The sequence below is a fragment of the Dromaius novaehollandiae genome, chromosome 1 (genome assembly GCF_036370855.1).
Source record: "Dromaius novaehollandiae isolate bDroNov1 chromosome 1, bDroNov1.hap1, whole genome shotgun sequence".
Classification (NCBI taxonomy): domain Eukaryota; kingdom Metazoa; phylum Chordata; class Aves; order Casuariiformes; family Dromaiidae; genus Dromaius; species Dromaius novaehollandiae.
The window spans coordinates 147,029,722-147,045,596 of record NC_088098.1 but is presented as its reverse complement, the minus strand read 5'-3'; the positions used below and the strand labels follow the sequence as shown (position 1 = coordinate 147,045,596).

Here is a 15,875-nt window from a genome sequence, read left to right as displayed (position 1 = left end):
GGGCAGCGCACCTGCGGCGCGGGCAAGGGCTGCGCCGCAGCCCCGCGCCTCCCCCGCGGAGGGGCCGCGCCCGCGGAGGCGGCTGCGGGAGCGGGGGCCGGAGCGGGACAGAGCCGAGCAGAGCCCGGCAAAACTTGGCGGCTCTCGGGCGGGGCGGGGAGCCCGGCCGGGCCCCCGGGGGCCGCGCGCCGCTGCTGCGGCCGCTCCGCAGCGCACAGAGCCGCGCACCGCCGCGGCCGGGGGCTCCGCGGGGCGGCGCGGGGGCGGCGCGGCAGGGCGCGGGCGCGGCGCTGCGCTGCGCTGCGGCGGGGCCGCGCCTGCGAGCGGCGGGAGAGGCAGCGCCGCCGCGCCCGCTCCCGCTCCGCACCGCACCGCGCCGCGGAGACCGGCAACTTTCGGGCACGCTTCGCCCCCCGCGCCGCGCCGCGCCGCGCCGCGCCGCGGGCGGCTGGTAAGCGCCGGGCTCCGGCCGGGAGGAGCGGGGCCGGCGGCTGGAGCCCTGGCCGGAGCCCCCGCGCAGCGCCGCGCACATGGCCACGGCAAACTTTGCGGGCGGCGTGGGGGAGGCTCGGCGCGGGCGGCGGCGGAGCGGGCGCGGGCGCGCAGGGACCGGCCGCCGCGGCGCCCCCGGTACGCGGGAGGCGGCGGAGCGGAGCGGGCGGCGGTGGCCGGGCAGGTGTGCGGGAGTGGCGGCCCCGCAATGCCGCCCCGTCCGCGGGTGCGGTGCGGCGCGCAGCGAGCGGGGCGCACCGCGGGGCAGCGCGGGGGCGGTGGGAGCAGCGAGCGGGGTTTGGTTTGGGCTTTTTTCCCTCCCGCCGCCGGTGGGGAGGGAGGGCAGGTTGTTGGGCTCCGTAGCAAGGGGTCCGGCGTGGGGGGAGTCCAGACTGCTCCCTCGGGGCTTTTTTTCTTTGCTTTCCTCTTTTTTTTTTTTTTTTTTTTTTTAATAGGGCACAGAGGAAAATGTTAGTGCCCAGTGTTGAAACTGGTGATCTGGCCGCTGAGGCAGGTATCCGAAAAGCGGCAGTCGCTGGAGCAGCTCCGTTACTGTCATTCTTCATGCTAGCATGAGGTTTATGTGCCTTTGCAAGGAAGGTCACTTTCTCCCCCCCTCTTTTTACTCAGTCGTGTATCAGCAGCTTGAATTGCAAGAAGCAGTAGGTGTTTCTTGGCATTTTAGCTGGGATTTTGGAAAGGGAAGTTGAGTATTTTAAAGGGGAAAAATTGCAATAGAAGGAAGGGCTGCGGAGGCTGCACACATCTCTGGGTTTGCAGGCATACAGAAGTTGTTGAATAGGTAGAGGGTCCAAACTGACATTTGGAAAACAATGAACGGTTCTGTAGTTAATTATCTGATGAACAAATATAAAGGAGAACTGGGCCACTGAAAGAGAATTTTTCCTGTTTTGCAATTTGCTGTCAGCAGAAGATAAAACATATCCTTGAAGATATACAATTTTACATAAACAGCTGATGTTTACATAAGCCTAGATAAGTTTGTGAAAAACATAGATAGCAAAAGATGCGATGGTAGCTGAACTTGACTCTCCTGCTCTTTGAATATAATAATTTTTCTTTTTGTATTGTTGCAGCTTAAGAACAAAGTGTGCAGCAATACCTTTACCAAATCAACTACCTACACTATTAATTTGATTTGGAATGGACAATGGGATGTTCTCTGGCTTTATCATGATCAAAAACTTCTTCCTCTTCTGCGTTTCCATGAGTTTAGCCAGTCACTTCGGGTAAGTTGCCAATTGTGCTTGACTTTTTGCTATGGGTTTTTGAGAAAAGCAAAAGCTTTGGCTCCATGTGGTGTGGAACAGCAGAACAAAACAAGCAGACTTTGCGTTTGATCTTAATGTCCTGATGTCAGGAGAAAGGGAGCAGTTTTCTTTCCTACGCAAATTTAACTGTCTCGTGTCAGTCCTTTATTCTCTTGTCGCTCTTGCAGGAAGGCTTTGGGGGAGCAGGGAATTCAGGCTCACAGCTAGAGAGGCCAGGCCTACAGATGGTGATGATCTTGTGTATGTGTGTGTATATATACATACGTATACTTATATATATAGAGAGAGTATGGATTTATGGTCTTGAGGATAGCAAAGTGTGGGGCTGTGGTGCTCATTACTGTCCCTGGCTGCGATGAGGAGTGCTGATACCTTTCCCTCTTACCTGGCAAGTCCAGGCTATAAGCAGTAGACCACGACTGCACTAACAGGACTCAGTGCGTGCTTCTAGCTGATACAGGCTTCTTAATAAGAAAGGGAAAATCTTTACTACTCAGAATGACAGCTTGGAAATTTCATTTCTATGAAGCAACGTAACAAAGAATTGTTTCCTTAATTTTTTTTTGGTTGCTTTCCTGAGTCATGGTATTCTGAAAGCTTTATCGAAGAAATATTCCTGCTATAGCTCTTCAAAGAAACAAACAGAAAAACCTAATTTACATGTTCTACCTTATCCCAGAGATTTCACAGACCTACCAAAATCAGACTATGCAAATGAGTCTAGAGAAAGCATTTAGCAAGGGCCCTAGAAATACAAGTTGATTCTGTTTTATGGAGGAGAACAATTATTTATGGTTTTGCTACACTAAAAAAAAAAAAAAAAAGAATCCTCCCAAACTGTTTCTTCACGTGTAAGCACATGAATTCCTTGCTGTAGGAAGACAAAAAAGATAGATGCAAGTAAGTTTCTTATTTCAACCAAAGTAATTTTTTCTAGATTAGAGTTAGAAGAAAGACCAAGTTTCCAGTGGTGACTGAGTATACAGTAAGCAAAACTTAGCCCTGTCTCTGCTGTGCATCTTAGGTAGACACACAGAAATATGTAATCACAGTGCTGTGCGTGAACAGTTGTGGAATTGCACACTTCAAAGGAGGCAAACAGCTGCAAGCTGTCGCCTTGAAAAAGCTGGATCCTGCTTTCATTATGGTCTAAGGCAAAACTCTCACTGGACTTCAGAAAAGCAGATCAGCTTCTTTGTTTGTGATAGAAATGAAAAGGACTTAGATAACATGGGACTTGTTTTTAGCTTGTCTTGGAATGGTAGTGCTTTATCAAATCATTACTGTGTGGAGAAAACTCTAAGGACTGTAACCTTAAGTCCCTTCTGATCTTCTTTCATGCCTACAAAAGGTAGCAAATATCAGGAGTTTAGCATATCCTTTTTGGTGTGGGGTTTGTCAGATGGATGTTCTGTCTTTTGTATGTGTTACTTGTTCTAACAGAAGCATTGATATGCAAGACTGCTAAAAAGGGGGTTTAACTGTCTTGTTTCTGCTAGAAAGTGAATAATGAATCCCAGTCCCAGGTAGGAATCGTGACCTGTAGCATATCTGGTAATTGGAACAGGACAGTTATGTGAAACTAGGACGCTTGTTTTCTTTAAGTTAGTCAAAAAAGCTTTTATGCACTAAAATGAGATTATCACGTAACCTCCCCCAGCCCCCCATTTCTGATCTAGTAATTTTAGTCAGGGCCTGCAGAGATAAGCAGCTCCAATTCACTGCACCATTCACATGCTGCCTGAGGGCTGAATTTTGACCCTGCTCAAAAGACAGAGGATGTTCCGGCATCTCTGTTTCAGAGGCAGAAGCAGTTGGAGTGTAATTTGCTAAGTGCTTTGGGACTGACTCTTCAGGACAGAGTGGTACAATTTACATGTAGGCTGGTATACTAATTGCTACAATCCAAAATCTTGTACTGGTAATATTTACTGTTGCTACCAGATTCTTCTTTATTAGCTTCACCCATGTTTGGAATGTAGTGTTACATTTCAGTGCATTTTGCAGTGTGCTGAATAAAAGTGATTGGTCAAATGAGCTCGTATTTAAAAGCAAAATACAGTAAAGGTTACAGATGAAGGCAGAGATTTGTCTATTATATTCCACAGCCATTTCATATTTATATTAAATCATAAATACAGTTTTTGCTGGCATAGTCAAAGCCACTTTGGGAGATTTTGATGCACAATACCTAGTAAAATAAGCAGAAATTATGCATCTCGGTCTCCTAGGCTACTTCAGAAATCTCAGAAAAAGTCTCTGATTAATTGTTAACATAAATATGGAATGACTGTCAAGGATTGTCCACATCAATAGACTGCAGAGGAGGACTGTAGGCATAGTTGGACAAAGTTATTTTAAAAAAATCACTGAATTGAAGTTCAAAGGTGTAGAGCAAAGGAGAACAGTATGTGAACACCACACCGTTGCCTGTGCAAGAGTTTTATAAATCTAGTTATGCATAAGCAATCTAGCACAAGTCAAAGTTTTTTCAAGCTTGCTTGGCTTAAGCCTTGAGTTGTATAATGCTCTGGGTTAAGATATTTTACTGAAGTATTTCAAGATAGTTCACAATTGTATTGAAAGTAAACAGTGCTAGAGAATAATTCAAAATCAAATATAACAGAGAAGAGTGTTTTCAGATGAGACAGAGCCTGACTTCTTACATTTGAATTCAATTAAGGCTTCAGGTGTGCAGAGCCTACAGAATTGAGGCTGACAAAAACACACGAAAGGTGGCTGCTTTCCTGGTGGGAGGGCAGTGGAAATTCAGAATAGTTCAGATTCTGCCTTCTCCAGACTGATGCCCTGCAAGAACGACGCTGCGACGCTGAACATATCAGCTGAGTATCCTGCAGGATGGAAATCAGCTCACTTGGGGTGCCGTCCGGCTGGATGGTATCGTGGCACTGCTGAATGTTTTGTGCTTTCAGGCCCTGGGCAAATACCCGCATTTGCGGCTCTGAGGGAGGGGAATGGCAAACACACCGTGTTACGGAGTGGTTTCTGGCAGATCGCCACCGCCGACGGTCTCCCCACTCGCGCCAGCACTCCAGCTCCACAGCCCAAGAGAAAGGCAGCACCTTTTTCTCTGGGGAGCACGGCACAGACTGTCCTGGGGATCTTTCTGGGGGTGTGACGGTGTTACAAAGTCCCTGCGCACGCTTGCATTTCAGATGTGAAATTTCAGAAATCTGTCTGAGGGCCTGAACGAACAGGGACGGATGTCATTGGTATAACCACAACTTAGATAAGTAGAGGCCTTAGCAGGAAGCATGTATAAACTGATTCCTTCAAGCATCTGCTAATAACATTTATAATAATAGGAACATGGAAAACAGAAAATCCCAATTAATTCTAGCTCTAGCCAACACAAGAGTTTTCTGTACACTGTAAGAATTCAGTCTGTGGGGTGTCTATTGTTTCACATACTTTTCTACTAGCTCACAATCTCTGCCATAATCCTGCTATTTAGGTTAAACATATCTCTCCCTGAGACCATGGAATTTATTTTAAGTTAGTCTCTGCCACCCTGAACAGTTAGTTCTGCTGGGTTATCCCCGTTCAAGTACTTACAGATGCTACGGAGTTCTTCCCAATATTTTAGACTAATTTTGTGAGAATTAGCATATGCTTATTCAGTCATGCTTGTCCATTTATTTTTTTTTATCCTGTTTGTTTTTCTTTCTCCATCTTCCCAGATAGCTTTTCGAACCCATTAGCGAATTTCAACAATTGGAAAATAAGTGAGTTCCTAGAGCTGGTTAGAGGAGAATGACAGACGTTAATCCCTCTGCTGAGCAGAAGGCTACAGTGGCAGCACTTCTGTTCTGCTTGGGCTACTGGCTGGCCAAATAGCAGGTGTGTAATGCAGGCTGTCCAGCACGTGCTTAGCACAGGCTTAGCAGCACATATTGCCACTTAGTGAACCCGTAGTTAAGGGACTTAGAAGGAGCTGAGAGTCCTGGGAGCATTTGGTAACTCTGGGAGAAATTCAGGATATTGAAAGGGACATTAAGCTGCAAGGGGATGAGGATTATGAGAAATCGCTACATGAAGAACATACTCGAGTTCCACTGTTCACAAATTGCTCATTTCCAGAAGGTAGTAAAATACTGCTCTTGGTAAATAAAAGAATGAAATTAGTCTTTAAGGATCTGCAAAGACCATTAAAGTTTCATTATTTTCGAAGTCAGTCCTCTCTGCTATCCTTCTGATCTGATTTGAAAGAATTTAGTTTTCATTGCACAGATTTAAAGAATACCAAAATTTTTAGATCTTAAGAATCTGTAGGAAAGGGATGCTAAGAAGCTAGCTTAAAAAAGTATATCTATTTCTGTGATGTCTGGCCAGCTGACAGTATCCCAAGAGTGTGCAAATGCATTCTTTGCTGTCTTTTTCACACTCTGTTAATTTGTCTGAGCATTCTGGTATAATTCTGATATTCTTAAAGCAAGTTATTGGAAACTCTACTCTTAAGTGAGAGAGAGAAAAAAACACAGGCTTCAATTGCAAAATATTTCCCAGTTGTTTTCCAGCATCTAACTTTCCTTTTTGTTTTCAAAGTTTTGGGAAAATCATGAAATATCTATGGATACATTTTGCTCTTAATACAACTAAGCTATGAATAGTATCTGTCAAGCTTTTGACTAAATGGTAATAAAGGCAGTGATGTTTAACATGGTAAATGATGAACTCATCAGAAGAGGTAGCTAAGCATCTTTAGGGAGTTACCTGACACTACACTGATCATGCTTTCTGTGGCTTCTGATTTTTTCAGTCACCAGGAAATTGCCATATTAAATAAATGTGATAAGAAGTATTCCTGGTTGGTTTAGTTTATGTTTATAATGAGCTTTTAATTTAATTACCTTTGAACTTTCTTAGCATCTCGTAAGGGTTTTTTTTCTAGGTTTATTTTTATTCCAGAACTGAAAAAGTTTGCTTTAAAAAACAGTTTTGTTTGCTGAGTGACAATAGTCACTACTGATTTTTTGATAAAACCTAATCTTCATATGGCAGTAATTAATTTAGGCTATCATAGTTTTATCACTATTCATAAGGATATAGTATCTAATATACAAAAATGCATATAATGTTGCAGTATAATCTTAATGCTCTTATGTCATAAAAGACAACTTCAGCACTTACTCCAAAATATGAATTGCTATTTTATCAGCCATCTAAAAAATATAAACTAAATGCTTACTTTTCTGTGAAAGAAAAATTAATGTTTGCATTAGTGGCAAACGGTGATCCATCTACAAATGCAACTTGAATAATTCTGACATTTCTCTGTAATTCAGCATCAGATGCCTTCTTTTTTGAGTGATCTGCCAAATCTAAATTGGATTGCTGTTGTACAGATGAAGTGCAAATTTTCTATGATGCTTCATCCTAAGTCATTCCTCCATCTTTTTCGTCTGTTAATTAGGTTTTCTTGTGGATATGCGAGTATTTCAGTATGTGAGGTGTGTACTACTTTTATGAAAGGCGTATATAGTCAAGATAGAATGAGGCAACATCAATTACTCACGTGGATTCGGAGGAGAGATTATGAGAACTAGATATATTCTGTCCCTTACCCACAAAAATAGTTCAGTGGAAGTCTTTCCTGAGTTCAATTAGCTTTGAATTCAGACTTGCATACTAAAAATACGAGCTTTTCCAAGAGCAGCAAAACTAGTGAAGCTTGCTCTCCAAGCTTCTATATCCTCTTCCCCTGCACCATCGCTCTGCAATAAACCCGAGCTCCCCGTACACCTAGTAGCCGTCTCCCCTTGTAGGACCTACATTTTACCTCCGCAGTCCGTATCTCACAGTATCTTTTCTAATCACCCTGCAAGTCTCTTTCCTATCTCTTAATTACCAGCGAGGAGGTGGGCTGCTTTTGCTGAGGCTGTTTTTGAGCTATATGCGTGCTGACTTGCCCAGTTGGCAAGCCAGAGGGAATAGATGACTGCTGACCTCACATTTTTACTTAATGAGGCACTAATTTGGATCGCTCTCCTCTTGTCTAGTCACTGCTCCTCATGAAACTTGTAAGAATGAAATAGAGTTTGATCTCTCGGCCTCTTTGTCATATGCACTGGAAAATGGAAGTGGATCCGTAAGTTGATAGGGTGGAACAGGCAGACTGCATGATGCACGTCTGTTTTTCTTATGAAAACAAGCTAAAAATAAATGAAAGAAAATGTAAACAGTATTCTAGGATTTTACCAACACACTAGTTATGGTCACTGAATAGTAAGAATTTCTGTAACTTATGTCCCGTCTCCACATTCATTAGGCTGCTGCTTGCAACTAAAGGCTTTACACAGTGAATCCATTTGATTACGTTTGACGAAAAAGGACATAGTCTGTTGTCTTGAGTCATCCAGTGTGCAAGGATGTCTAGTGCTCTTTAGTTAGTTTGGGTGTACTGGATTAACTATATATCATTTTAGTCAAACATATCCATAATGTCATCTGCCTCGGTTACTTGCTAGAAGTTGTGGTCACAGCAATGAAAACTAAGAGTTAATTCAGTCTTTAGACCATGGAGAGATGGGATGCCCTGAAAAATGGGTGAAATTCTCAGGTACGCCTCTGCCTGCAGTGAAAGGGAGCTCCTTGGTGGATTTGGTCTCTCCCAGTTTTGAACTTGCTGAGGGGTCGCAGCAGCGCTGGTGTCACTCCTGCTACCAGGTCTCCTCTCTGCCCGGCTCTTGCACATGCTTCAGCATTTCTGGGAATTGCCACAAACCTTGCACCCTCAGTCCTGACCTGCTCCCCTTTCCTGAAAGGCTCTGAAATCCTTTCTTTTCTCAGCAGAACACAAGCTATAAAGGGACCTGAAACAGGGCTGGGGGTCCCTACATCTGGGTCTGGCTCTCAGATAGTACGTGGTCACCAGCAGCTCCTAGTGAGCCAGGTCTCATGTCCCTAAAAGTTCCAGACTGTGCCCAGGCTGATTACACAGATGTCAGGGAAGTCATATTCAGTGTAAACCTTGTGCATGTAAAACTGGATTAAGGTCCCTCATCTTTCTTTTTATAAATCCTGTTCTGTTAAGTAAGTGTAAGATGTATTTTAAAAGCATCCTGCAAGACAAGCTATTCTGTGGAATGCTTTGAGATTCTCTATTTATTTACTGATTTATTCTCTGGGAATTGGTAATAAATAAATATGGATCTTTTCTTATCTCCGGTCAGTGGTTCACATCCAGTTCAGGTCATTTGAGTGTAAGTGGTTGCTGTGTACTGGCAGAGTGCATGACGTGGGGTATGGTTCTTAGCGGGGTGACATGCCCTCTGTCACAGCTGCAACATTTGTTAGCAATCTCAGCAGAGGCTGAAACTTGAATAAGCACTTGGTGTCTCAAGAGAGAGTCATTGCTAGCTGCAGATGAAGTACATTTATGGATAAACTTTTGTGTCATCTTTTATTTAGGTAAGCAAAGGCATTAGTGTGCAGGGGATTCTCCTGAGCATCTTGAAATGAAAATCAAATAGATTTAAAAATGCAGGTTATAGTTGTGCTGTGAGCTGGAGTATCATTGTGAGTACTTCCTGTGTAAGCCAACCTCATAGGTTGGTCTGATCCATTGATACCTGAGCAGACAAGTTTTTTTTAAAAAAAGCAAACCAGGGATGTTTTGCTTGCTTAAAGGACTATATCTGAAATACTTATGTACACATCACTGAAATAAAAGAAGAGTTCATATCAAGCAAAGAGTGAAAACAGATCTGACCCAAATATACAGAATGAAGCCCAAGGCACATTGTTGTTATTTGCATACCGTAAGGGAGGAGTAACTTATGAAGAAGAGAAAGGAGGAATGAAGAACTGTATATTCTGTACCACAGTATTCTTTTCAGCTGTCCCTGTGATCCGGGGTGGAATGTTTGAGTGCAATGGGAGTTCTTTATCTTCAAATGAAGTTAGAGTTTATCAGTTGTTCTGGGAATGAATTACATAAACTGTGGAAATTAGAATCTATTTGGCATATAAGGATTAAAGGGTACCTTCAGGCAGACCTGAAGGTGTATCTCTAGGCAAACCTGTGCTGCTTGCATAGCCCCTCTGTGAGCTGATGCAGTTTACAAAGACTGGAGAGCTAACCCGAGAAAAAAATCAACAGCTTTTGCTAGCTTTGTGGGCTGAATTTGCTCCCTGAGGGGGATGGACGCATGCCAGAGCCAGCACTGGGGAAGTGGGGTCCCAAGGGCCACATCACTTACAGCCTCAACTGCTGAAAAGGCAGGGGAAAGAGCAGCGGACTCGGAGGCTGCCTTTGTGAAGTTCCCTGCAAATTATGCTGCCAAGAGGAAGCCTCTTAAGATTGGCACAGCTTTTGACATGTTTCTTTTTATTTGCATAAAATAGCTTCTCACAGATGCCAACAGCTTCGGGGAAAGAGGACACCAACGATAACATTACTATATTCACCAGGATCTTGGACGGCCTGCTGGATGGCTACGACAACCGACTACGCCCGGGACTGGGAGGTAGAATAGCAATTTAGTTGTGGCTGGTGAATCATTTAGACAATTCTTCTTGCATAGTGACTCCCTGATGCCTGCCTGTATGAGTACCTGCCCTTGGGACGGGTCTTAACGAGAGAGAGGTGTTTAATTAGCTAAATGTAGACCAGAAAATATTGTCTCCTTGCAAACAGGTACAAAGGTCACTGAAGTTTTTTCTTTCACTCAGTGAAGTCATTTGAGGTTGGATTAGGCATGCATGATACATGTTTTCTGTACTGAATACAGTTTGCATTTTTTTTTCATTCGTTTTGGTACTCTTCTCTTATATGGCGAGCTAGACAGGGTGCTTGCAGGTTGCTTTAAGGTTCCCTGCTGGTCAGCATGTATAAAATTATGCCAGTGACAAAAAATCTCTGTTAAAAAAAGAACCCCAAACCAGCCGTTTTTAGATAGCTGCAGTGACTCTGTATTGATACGTCATTTAGATAACCTCTATAGCAGCTATTTTAAAAGCGTAACATGTGAACAGTTACTTGCCATTCTAACCTTGTTGAGCCCTTCTTCAGCTCTCTTTCCCCCAGATTTCTCTCATCTTCTACCCATGTGTAAACCATCTGTTATGTTCTTCCTGGCCCTTTTTTAATCTGGCTACCCCCACCCCTTCATATTGTGAGACCAACACATTGCTTTCATTGCTTTCTCTCCTTCTCCTCTCACTTTACTCAGAGATGCTTGAAAATAGGGCTTGATGCTCTTATCTTATGTAACAAACTTCTGAAAATTCTGCCCTTAAATCAGATTAGTCCTGGATTTGAAAAGATGCCAGAAAGACTCAGAGTCTTGAGGGTAGAATTAATTTCACCTAGCTTTAGACATCTCTAATGTAGATGTCTGCAATTGAGCAAATCACCCAAGTCAGTGGAGATAAATAGGTCCTTCTAAGGTACACTTCATCTCAGCCTGTAGTAGGCATCTAAAGTGGTCAGAGGAATTGTACCTGAGAAGGGCCTGTTCATTTCCTCTGACTATAGGAAGAGAGCCTGGGCTCTCTTCCAAAGGAGCTAGACATTTGTATTTGATCAGGGATCAAATTTCTCCTCAAACGCCTTCTTAATTTCAAATTTTGGGGGGATGGGGGTTAGATGATTCAAAAGTTGTTAATGGGGAAATGCATCAGAAACACGTATGTGTGTCTTCACGTAATTACTGACTCAGAGCCTATATTTATTACAGAGAGAATAACTCAGGTGAAAACAGACATCTACGTTACCAGTTTTGGTCCTGTGTCAGACACAGAAATGGTAAGCTCTAGCCCATGGCTCCTACCTTGTATTTCCTTGCTAAAGTCATTTTCAGAACCGTTGCTCCTAATCAGACCCTGCAATAATACGTCTGCTTCTTTATGCCAGGAATACACCATTGACGTTTTTTTCCGACAAAGCTGGAAGGACGAAAGGCTTCGATTCAAAGGACCTATGCAGCGCCTCCCTCTTAACAATCTGCTTGCCAGCAAGATCTGGACCCCCGACACCTTCTTCCACAATGGCAAAAAGTCTATTGCTCACAACATGACAACACCAAACAAGCTTCTGCGTCTCGAGGATGACGGCACTCTGCTGTATACCATGAGGTAATAACCTGCTTTAATTTTTCCTGATGCTGTTTCCCAACTAGCTTTGCCAGTACTTGGGGGGAATGCCACTCCCTCCACTCACAGTAGAGCCAGGCAAGCAAACTTTTGCACATATTTATGTGAATATCAAGAAAAGCAGAAAACATAATCACTGCCTACAAGCAGCAATTAATTTGTAGCTTCTGAATACTGCTATTGCCTAAATATTTCCTTTGATTAAATGGAAGGCATATTCTCAACAGATGTGATGATTCAGTCCAGCTTTTTTATGAAGATCTGTACTCTCTTATTATTTGTATTTGCAGCTGCAGTGTGATTGCAAGAGAGCTGTCCTGAAGGCCAGAAACCGATATCTGGTTCTGGGGCAGTACATCTTGATCTCTTGACACGTATATTATTATTTTTTCAATTTCACTATTAGGCAAATCATCACTGAGATAAACAAAGTAAGCTAGCAGCAGTGTAAAGCTATTTTAGCGACTGCATTCCTGAAAACAAAGCTGGCACATTATATTGGCAGAGAAGCAGCTCAGTGTCTGAATTCTTCAGGGTCGTGCTCCTCATCTGATTAGAGGATACTGACAAGCTTCATCATTGCATAACCTAGATATAAGCTATAATATCGGTGATGTTAGAGGATTATCTGAAATTCTTCTCAGGCCAAATCCCACATCAGTGTAGGGTGATTTGCTCATTAAAAGTAATTAAGCTGTAGTAATTGAGATTGCCTTATATCTTTAATAGGGTTTTCTCTGAAAGCATAGTCATATGGACAACACTTCAGAAGAGATTAAGGAAAAACCTGCTGGGGAATAAAGTGTTATTGTAAGCTTATCACAGATAAGCACAGAATGATGCCTGAGACCCAGTAAAGCAGTTAGGAGACTAAAGTTAGACACTGAAGTGCTGGCGTTTCCTGCGCTCATTCCCCCATGCTGAGCCGGGCTGGACATCGGGCTCCCAAACAGAGGAGGGGGGCACAGACCCTGGGGGCAGCCTGGGGACTGCACGTCAAGGGCGAGAGCTGGTGCGCAGCGAGCACGAGGCAGGAGACTGGATGCCTGCCTCTCTCTGGGGCCGGGTCTGCAGCGTTGCGGAGAGCGAGACGTGGCTGGCTGTTTGAAGGGCAGAGCATCAAGTTCGCTCCGGAGGTCGGGGATCGGGACCTGTCAGGGCTCTGGGAGATTACAGTGTTGTATGCAGGCGCCTAGAGGTTCACAGATTTTATTTTGGGTGTTTCCGTTCTGATTTTTTTGATCCTAGCCTTAAATCCCTTCCTCTGAAAGGAAAAGAGAGGTAGGAGAGGTAAGGTATCCTTTTGTATATGCTGACAGCTTTAGATCATAGCTGTAACTGCGCTAGTACTAAAAAGATTCAGATTTGATTAGGGGTCACGTTTAAAAGTAGGGGGAAATCTCCCAGTTTCTTTCTGCCTTATACTGCTGTTATTTCTCACACATTTTGCTGAGTTAGTGATCTCAATAATAATACAGCCCTGAAACAATGTGGTGATATGGTGTGTGTTTAGATGAGTGAAAGTCAAAATAATTAGAAGAGAAACCTATATTTCACAAAAATACTGGTAATTCACGCCTTAAAACCAGTCTCATTGCTGCTAGGACTACACTAGTACAATTCCAGAGACCACTACAGAAGCGATTCCTGGTTGTTTGTGTAAATTACTTGTGTAAATAAACTCCAAATCAGGCTAACAGGCTGGAAGGAAACATTACATTGTGTGGTGGCTTCACAGCTGGCATGCTATTTTTGTGGAAGCACTGGGTTTTGCAGTGTTAAAGAAATGCAGTGAGGCACAGAATCATTAGGCGATTAACTGAGTCACCAGGCTTAGTGGAGCGAGATATATCTAGTAGGTAACCTAGCCATTGAATCTGAATTGCTCATTGGAGGTGCCTCTCCTGTGACTGTGGTAGACTTGCTAAATTAGGTGCCACAGGCTGTAAGTATGCTGAGGAAAAGACTGTGTCCTGCTCGTCACACGCAGCTGGAGCAAAATTTGGGCATGACCCAGTCTTTCTCATCTTCCCACTACTTCTCTTTTTCCCTTGTTTTCACAAAAAAGAAACAGGGGCACTTAGCCCAGATGACAGCTTGGGGAATAGGAGGGGGCTCCAGGCAGCAGCCTTATCTAGATATCTGAGGAGGCCTTTTAAAGTTAGATGGGATGAATACGGGCCTTAGGATTGGAAGTGAAACAGTCAAAGCTTTAGGTTAAGGCTCTTCGGATTGACGTTCTTGTAGGCTACAGAAAGATGCAGAATGCTTTTCTAACCTAAAAAACATGTAACATAACTTTTTTTTTTTGAGTGTTGTGTGTGGGTGTGCATGTGTGTGGAAATAAATTCCCACCAACCATGGCGTATGAGATAAGAAAAGGAGTGCAAAGCTTTTAAAATATCTTGCTTTCCACTATTGCAAATAATAACTTTAAAAGCTAATAAGAAGTGTCCATACTATTCTATTTAAACCTAAGTCCAGAGGCTGCTCCCGTAACATGAAAGGAGCTGTGCTGCTTTAGGGATACCAGTCGTTCATGATGGGCATTTCAGCAGTGGGAGCGAAGTTCTGCTGCAGGATTGTTTCAGGCTCCCCTTCCCAGCTGTGCAGCGATGGCTATGACATGCACTCAGCCTCCTTCAGCTGCTGCTACACCTTTTGGGACTCCTGATGAAGGTTAACAGCTCATCAGCGCTACTTAGCATGGTTTTCCACCGGAAGATAGGCAACATAGAGCCTTTGAGGGGAGAAGTTCTCACTGCGGTGCTGATGCACTGCATGAAGCTACTGGGCTTAAGCAGGGAGTCTCGTCTCCTGCAGCTTTGGTTCCCAGGATTTGGGGATTAGAAGGCAGCCCCCCTCTGTTAGTCCTGTATTTCCCTTGTTTCCAAGGAGGAATTGTGCGTTTCCAGGCTGTACGTAGGAGTATTCTGTGCAAGCAGGATTGGACCCTCTGTCATTGACAGAGATGCCTGAATTGCTTTTGCAACCTTGCATCTGGCTGTCTGAATGAAGAGGAGGAAAGCAGCGAAGTCAGGTGACCTTCTATCTTACCTGGCTTCCAAATGTACCAAGTTTGATCAGTTGAGTAAATTTCCAGCTTTAGCACTTGTCAGTACATGTGTTTTCATTATAAATGTGTTTACTTATAAAGAAAAAAGTAGTCTTTGCACTTTGCATTTGATAGTGTGTGGTCTAGATCAGAAGTTGATGGGATGTGTTTTGCTAGGGAAATGTAAAAAATAGGCTTCTGTATATGTGTAGTATTAAATCTCTTCTGCATGAATATAAGAACACAACACACCCTTTAAATAAATTTCATAGGCAATACTGTTCTCTACAGGGAATGACTTAATAATTCTAATTGTCTTTGATTTGGTAGGTCTTATTTGTTTTATTTAGCTAATGTGATTTACAAATGATACACTATTGGATTGAATGCTGCAAATTTTATTTCTGCCCCTAGAGGGGAGTATTGTCTGCACGCACAGTTTTAAATGTTGATTTTCAGCGAGAGCATGGTGGTAAAAGTGCTAGCAAATGTGCCTCATATTTCACTAGTCTATGTAGAAAATAACATTCCGAATGGAGGCAAAAGTTAAATTTTGTTCCCATAATTACTTTAAAAAAATCTAGTTTATCTTCTCTGAGAAATAAATGTTGTAAAAAGTGTGAAGCTCATTTGTTCCATAAAACTCTTCTACAAAATGAGGGTAGTCATTAAGCAAGCTTTTCAGGGTAAGGGAATCAGAATATCTCAATGAGCTGCATTTTTTTTTCTTCAGTGAGAACTGACTATAAAGACAGGAGCTTGATAAACTTCACTGTACAACACCAGAAGATGGTGCGAGTCTGCCTTTTTGGCCAAAAATTGTATGAAGCAGAACCTGCTCACTAAAGCCAAGCTTTTGGACCATAACTGAACCTCTAGACAGCAGTTCTGAAGCAGTTTTGCCTGGCTTTCTACCTGCT

General features: G+C 43.4%; 1 protein-coding gene across 3 annotated transcripts in view; it reads left to right on the top strand.

The window, feature by feature from the left end:
* The first annotated feature begins 393 nt into the window (after positions 1-393).
* Positions 394-15,875, top strand: part of GABRA5 (gamma-aminobutyric acid type A receptor subunit alpha5) — a 58,358-nt gene continuing 42,876 nt past the window's right edge. The window contains exons 1-5 of one of the 3 annotated variants that reach the window (XM_064501828.1): positions 394-451; positions 1,590-1,742; positions 10,152-10,273; positions 11,486-11,553; positions 11,662-11,882. In XM_064501828.1, coding sequence (XP_064357898.1) covers positions 1,657-1,742; positions 10,152-10,273; positions 11,486-11,553; positions 11,662-11,882 — 497 coding nt within the window. In that variant the 5' untranslated portion in view covers positions 394-451; positions 1,590-1,656. Of the gene's footprint in view, positions 452-1,216; positions 1,743-10,151; positions 10,274-11,485; positions 11,883-15,875 lie in introns of those variants that run through there. The other 2 variants (XM_064501814.1, XM_064501822.1) reach the window with 2 other exon arrangements.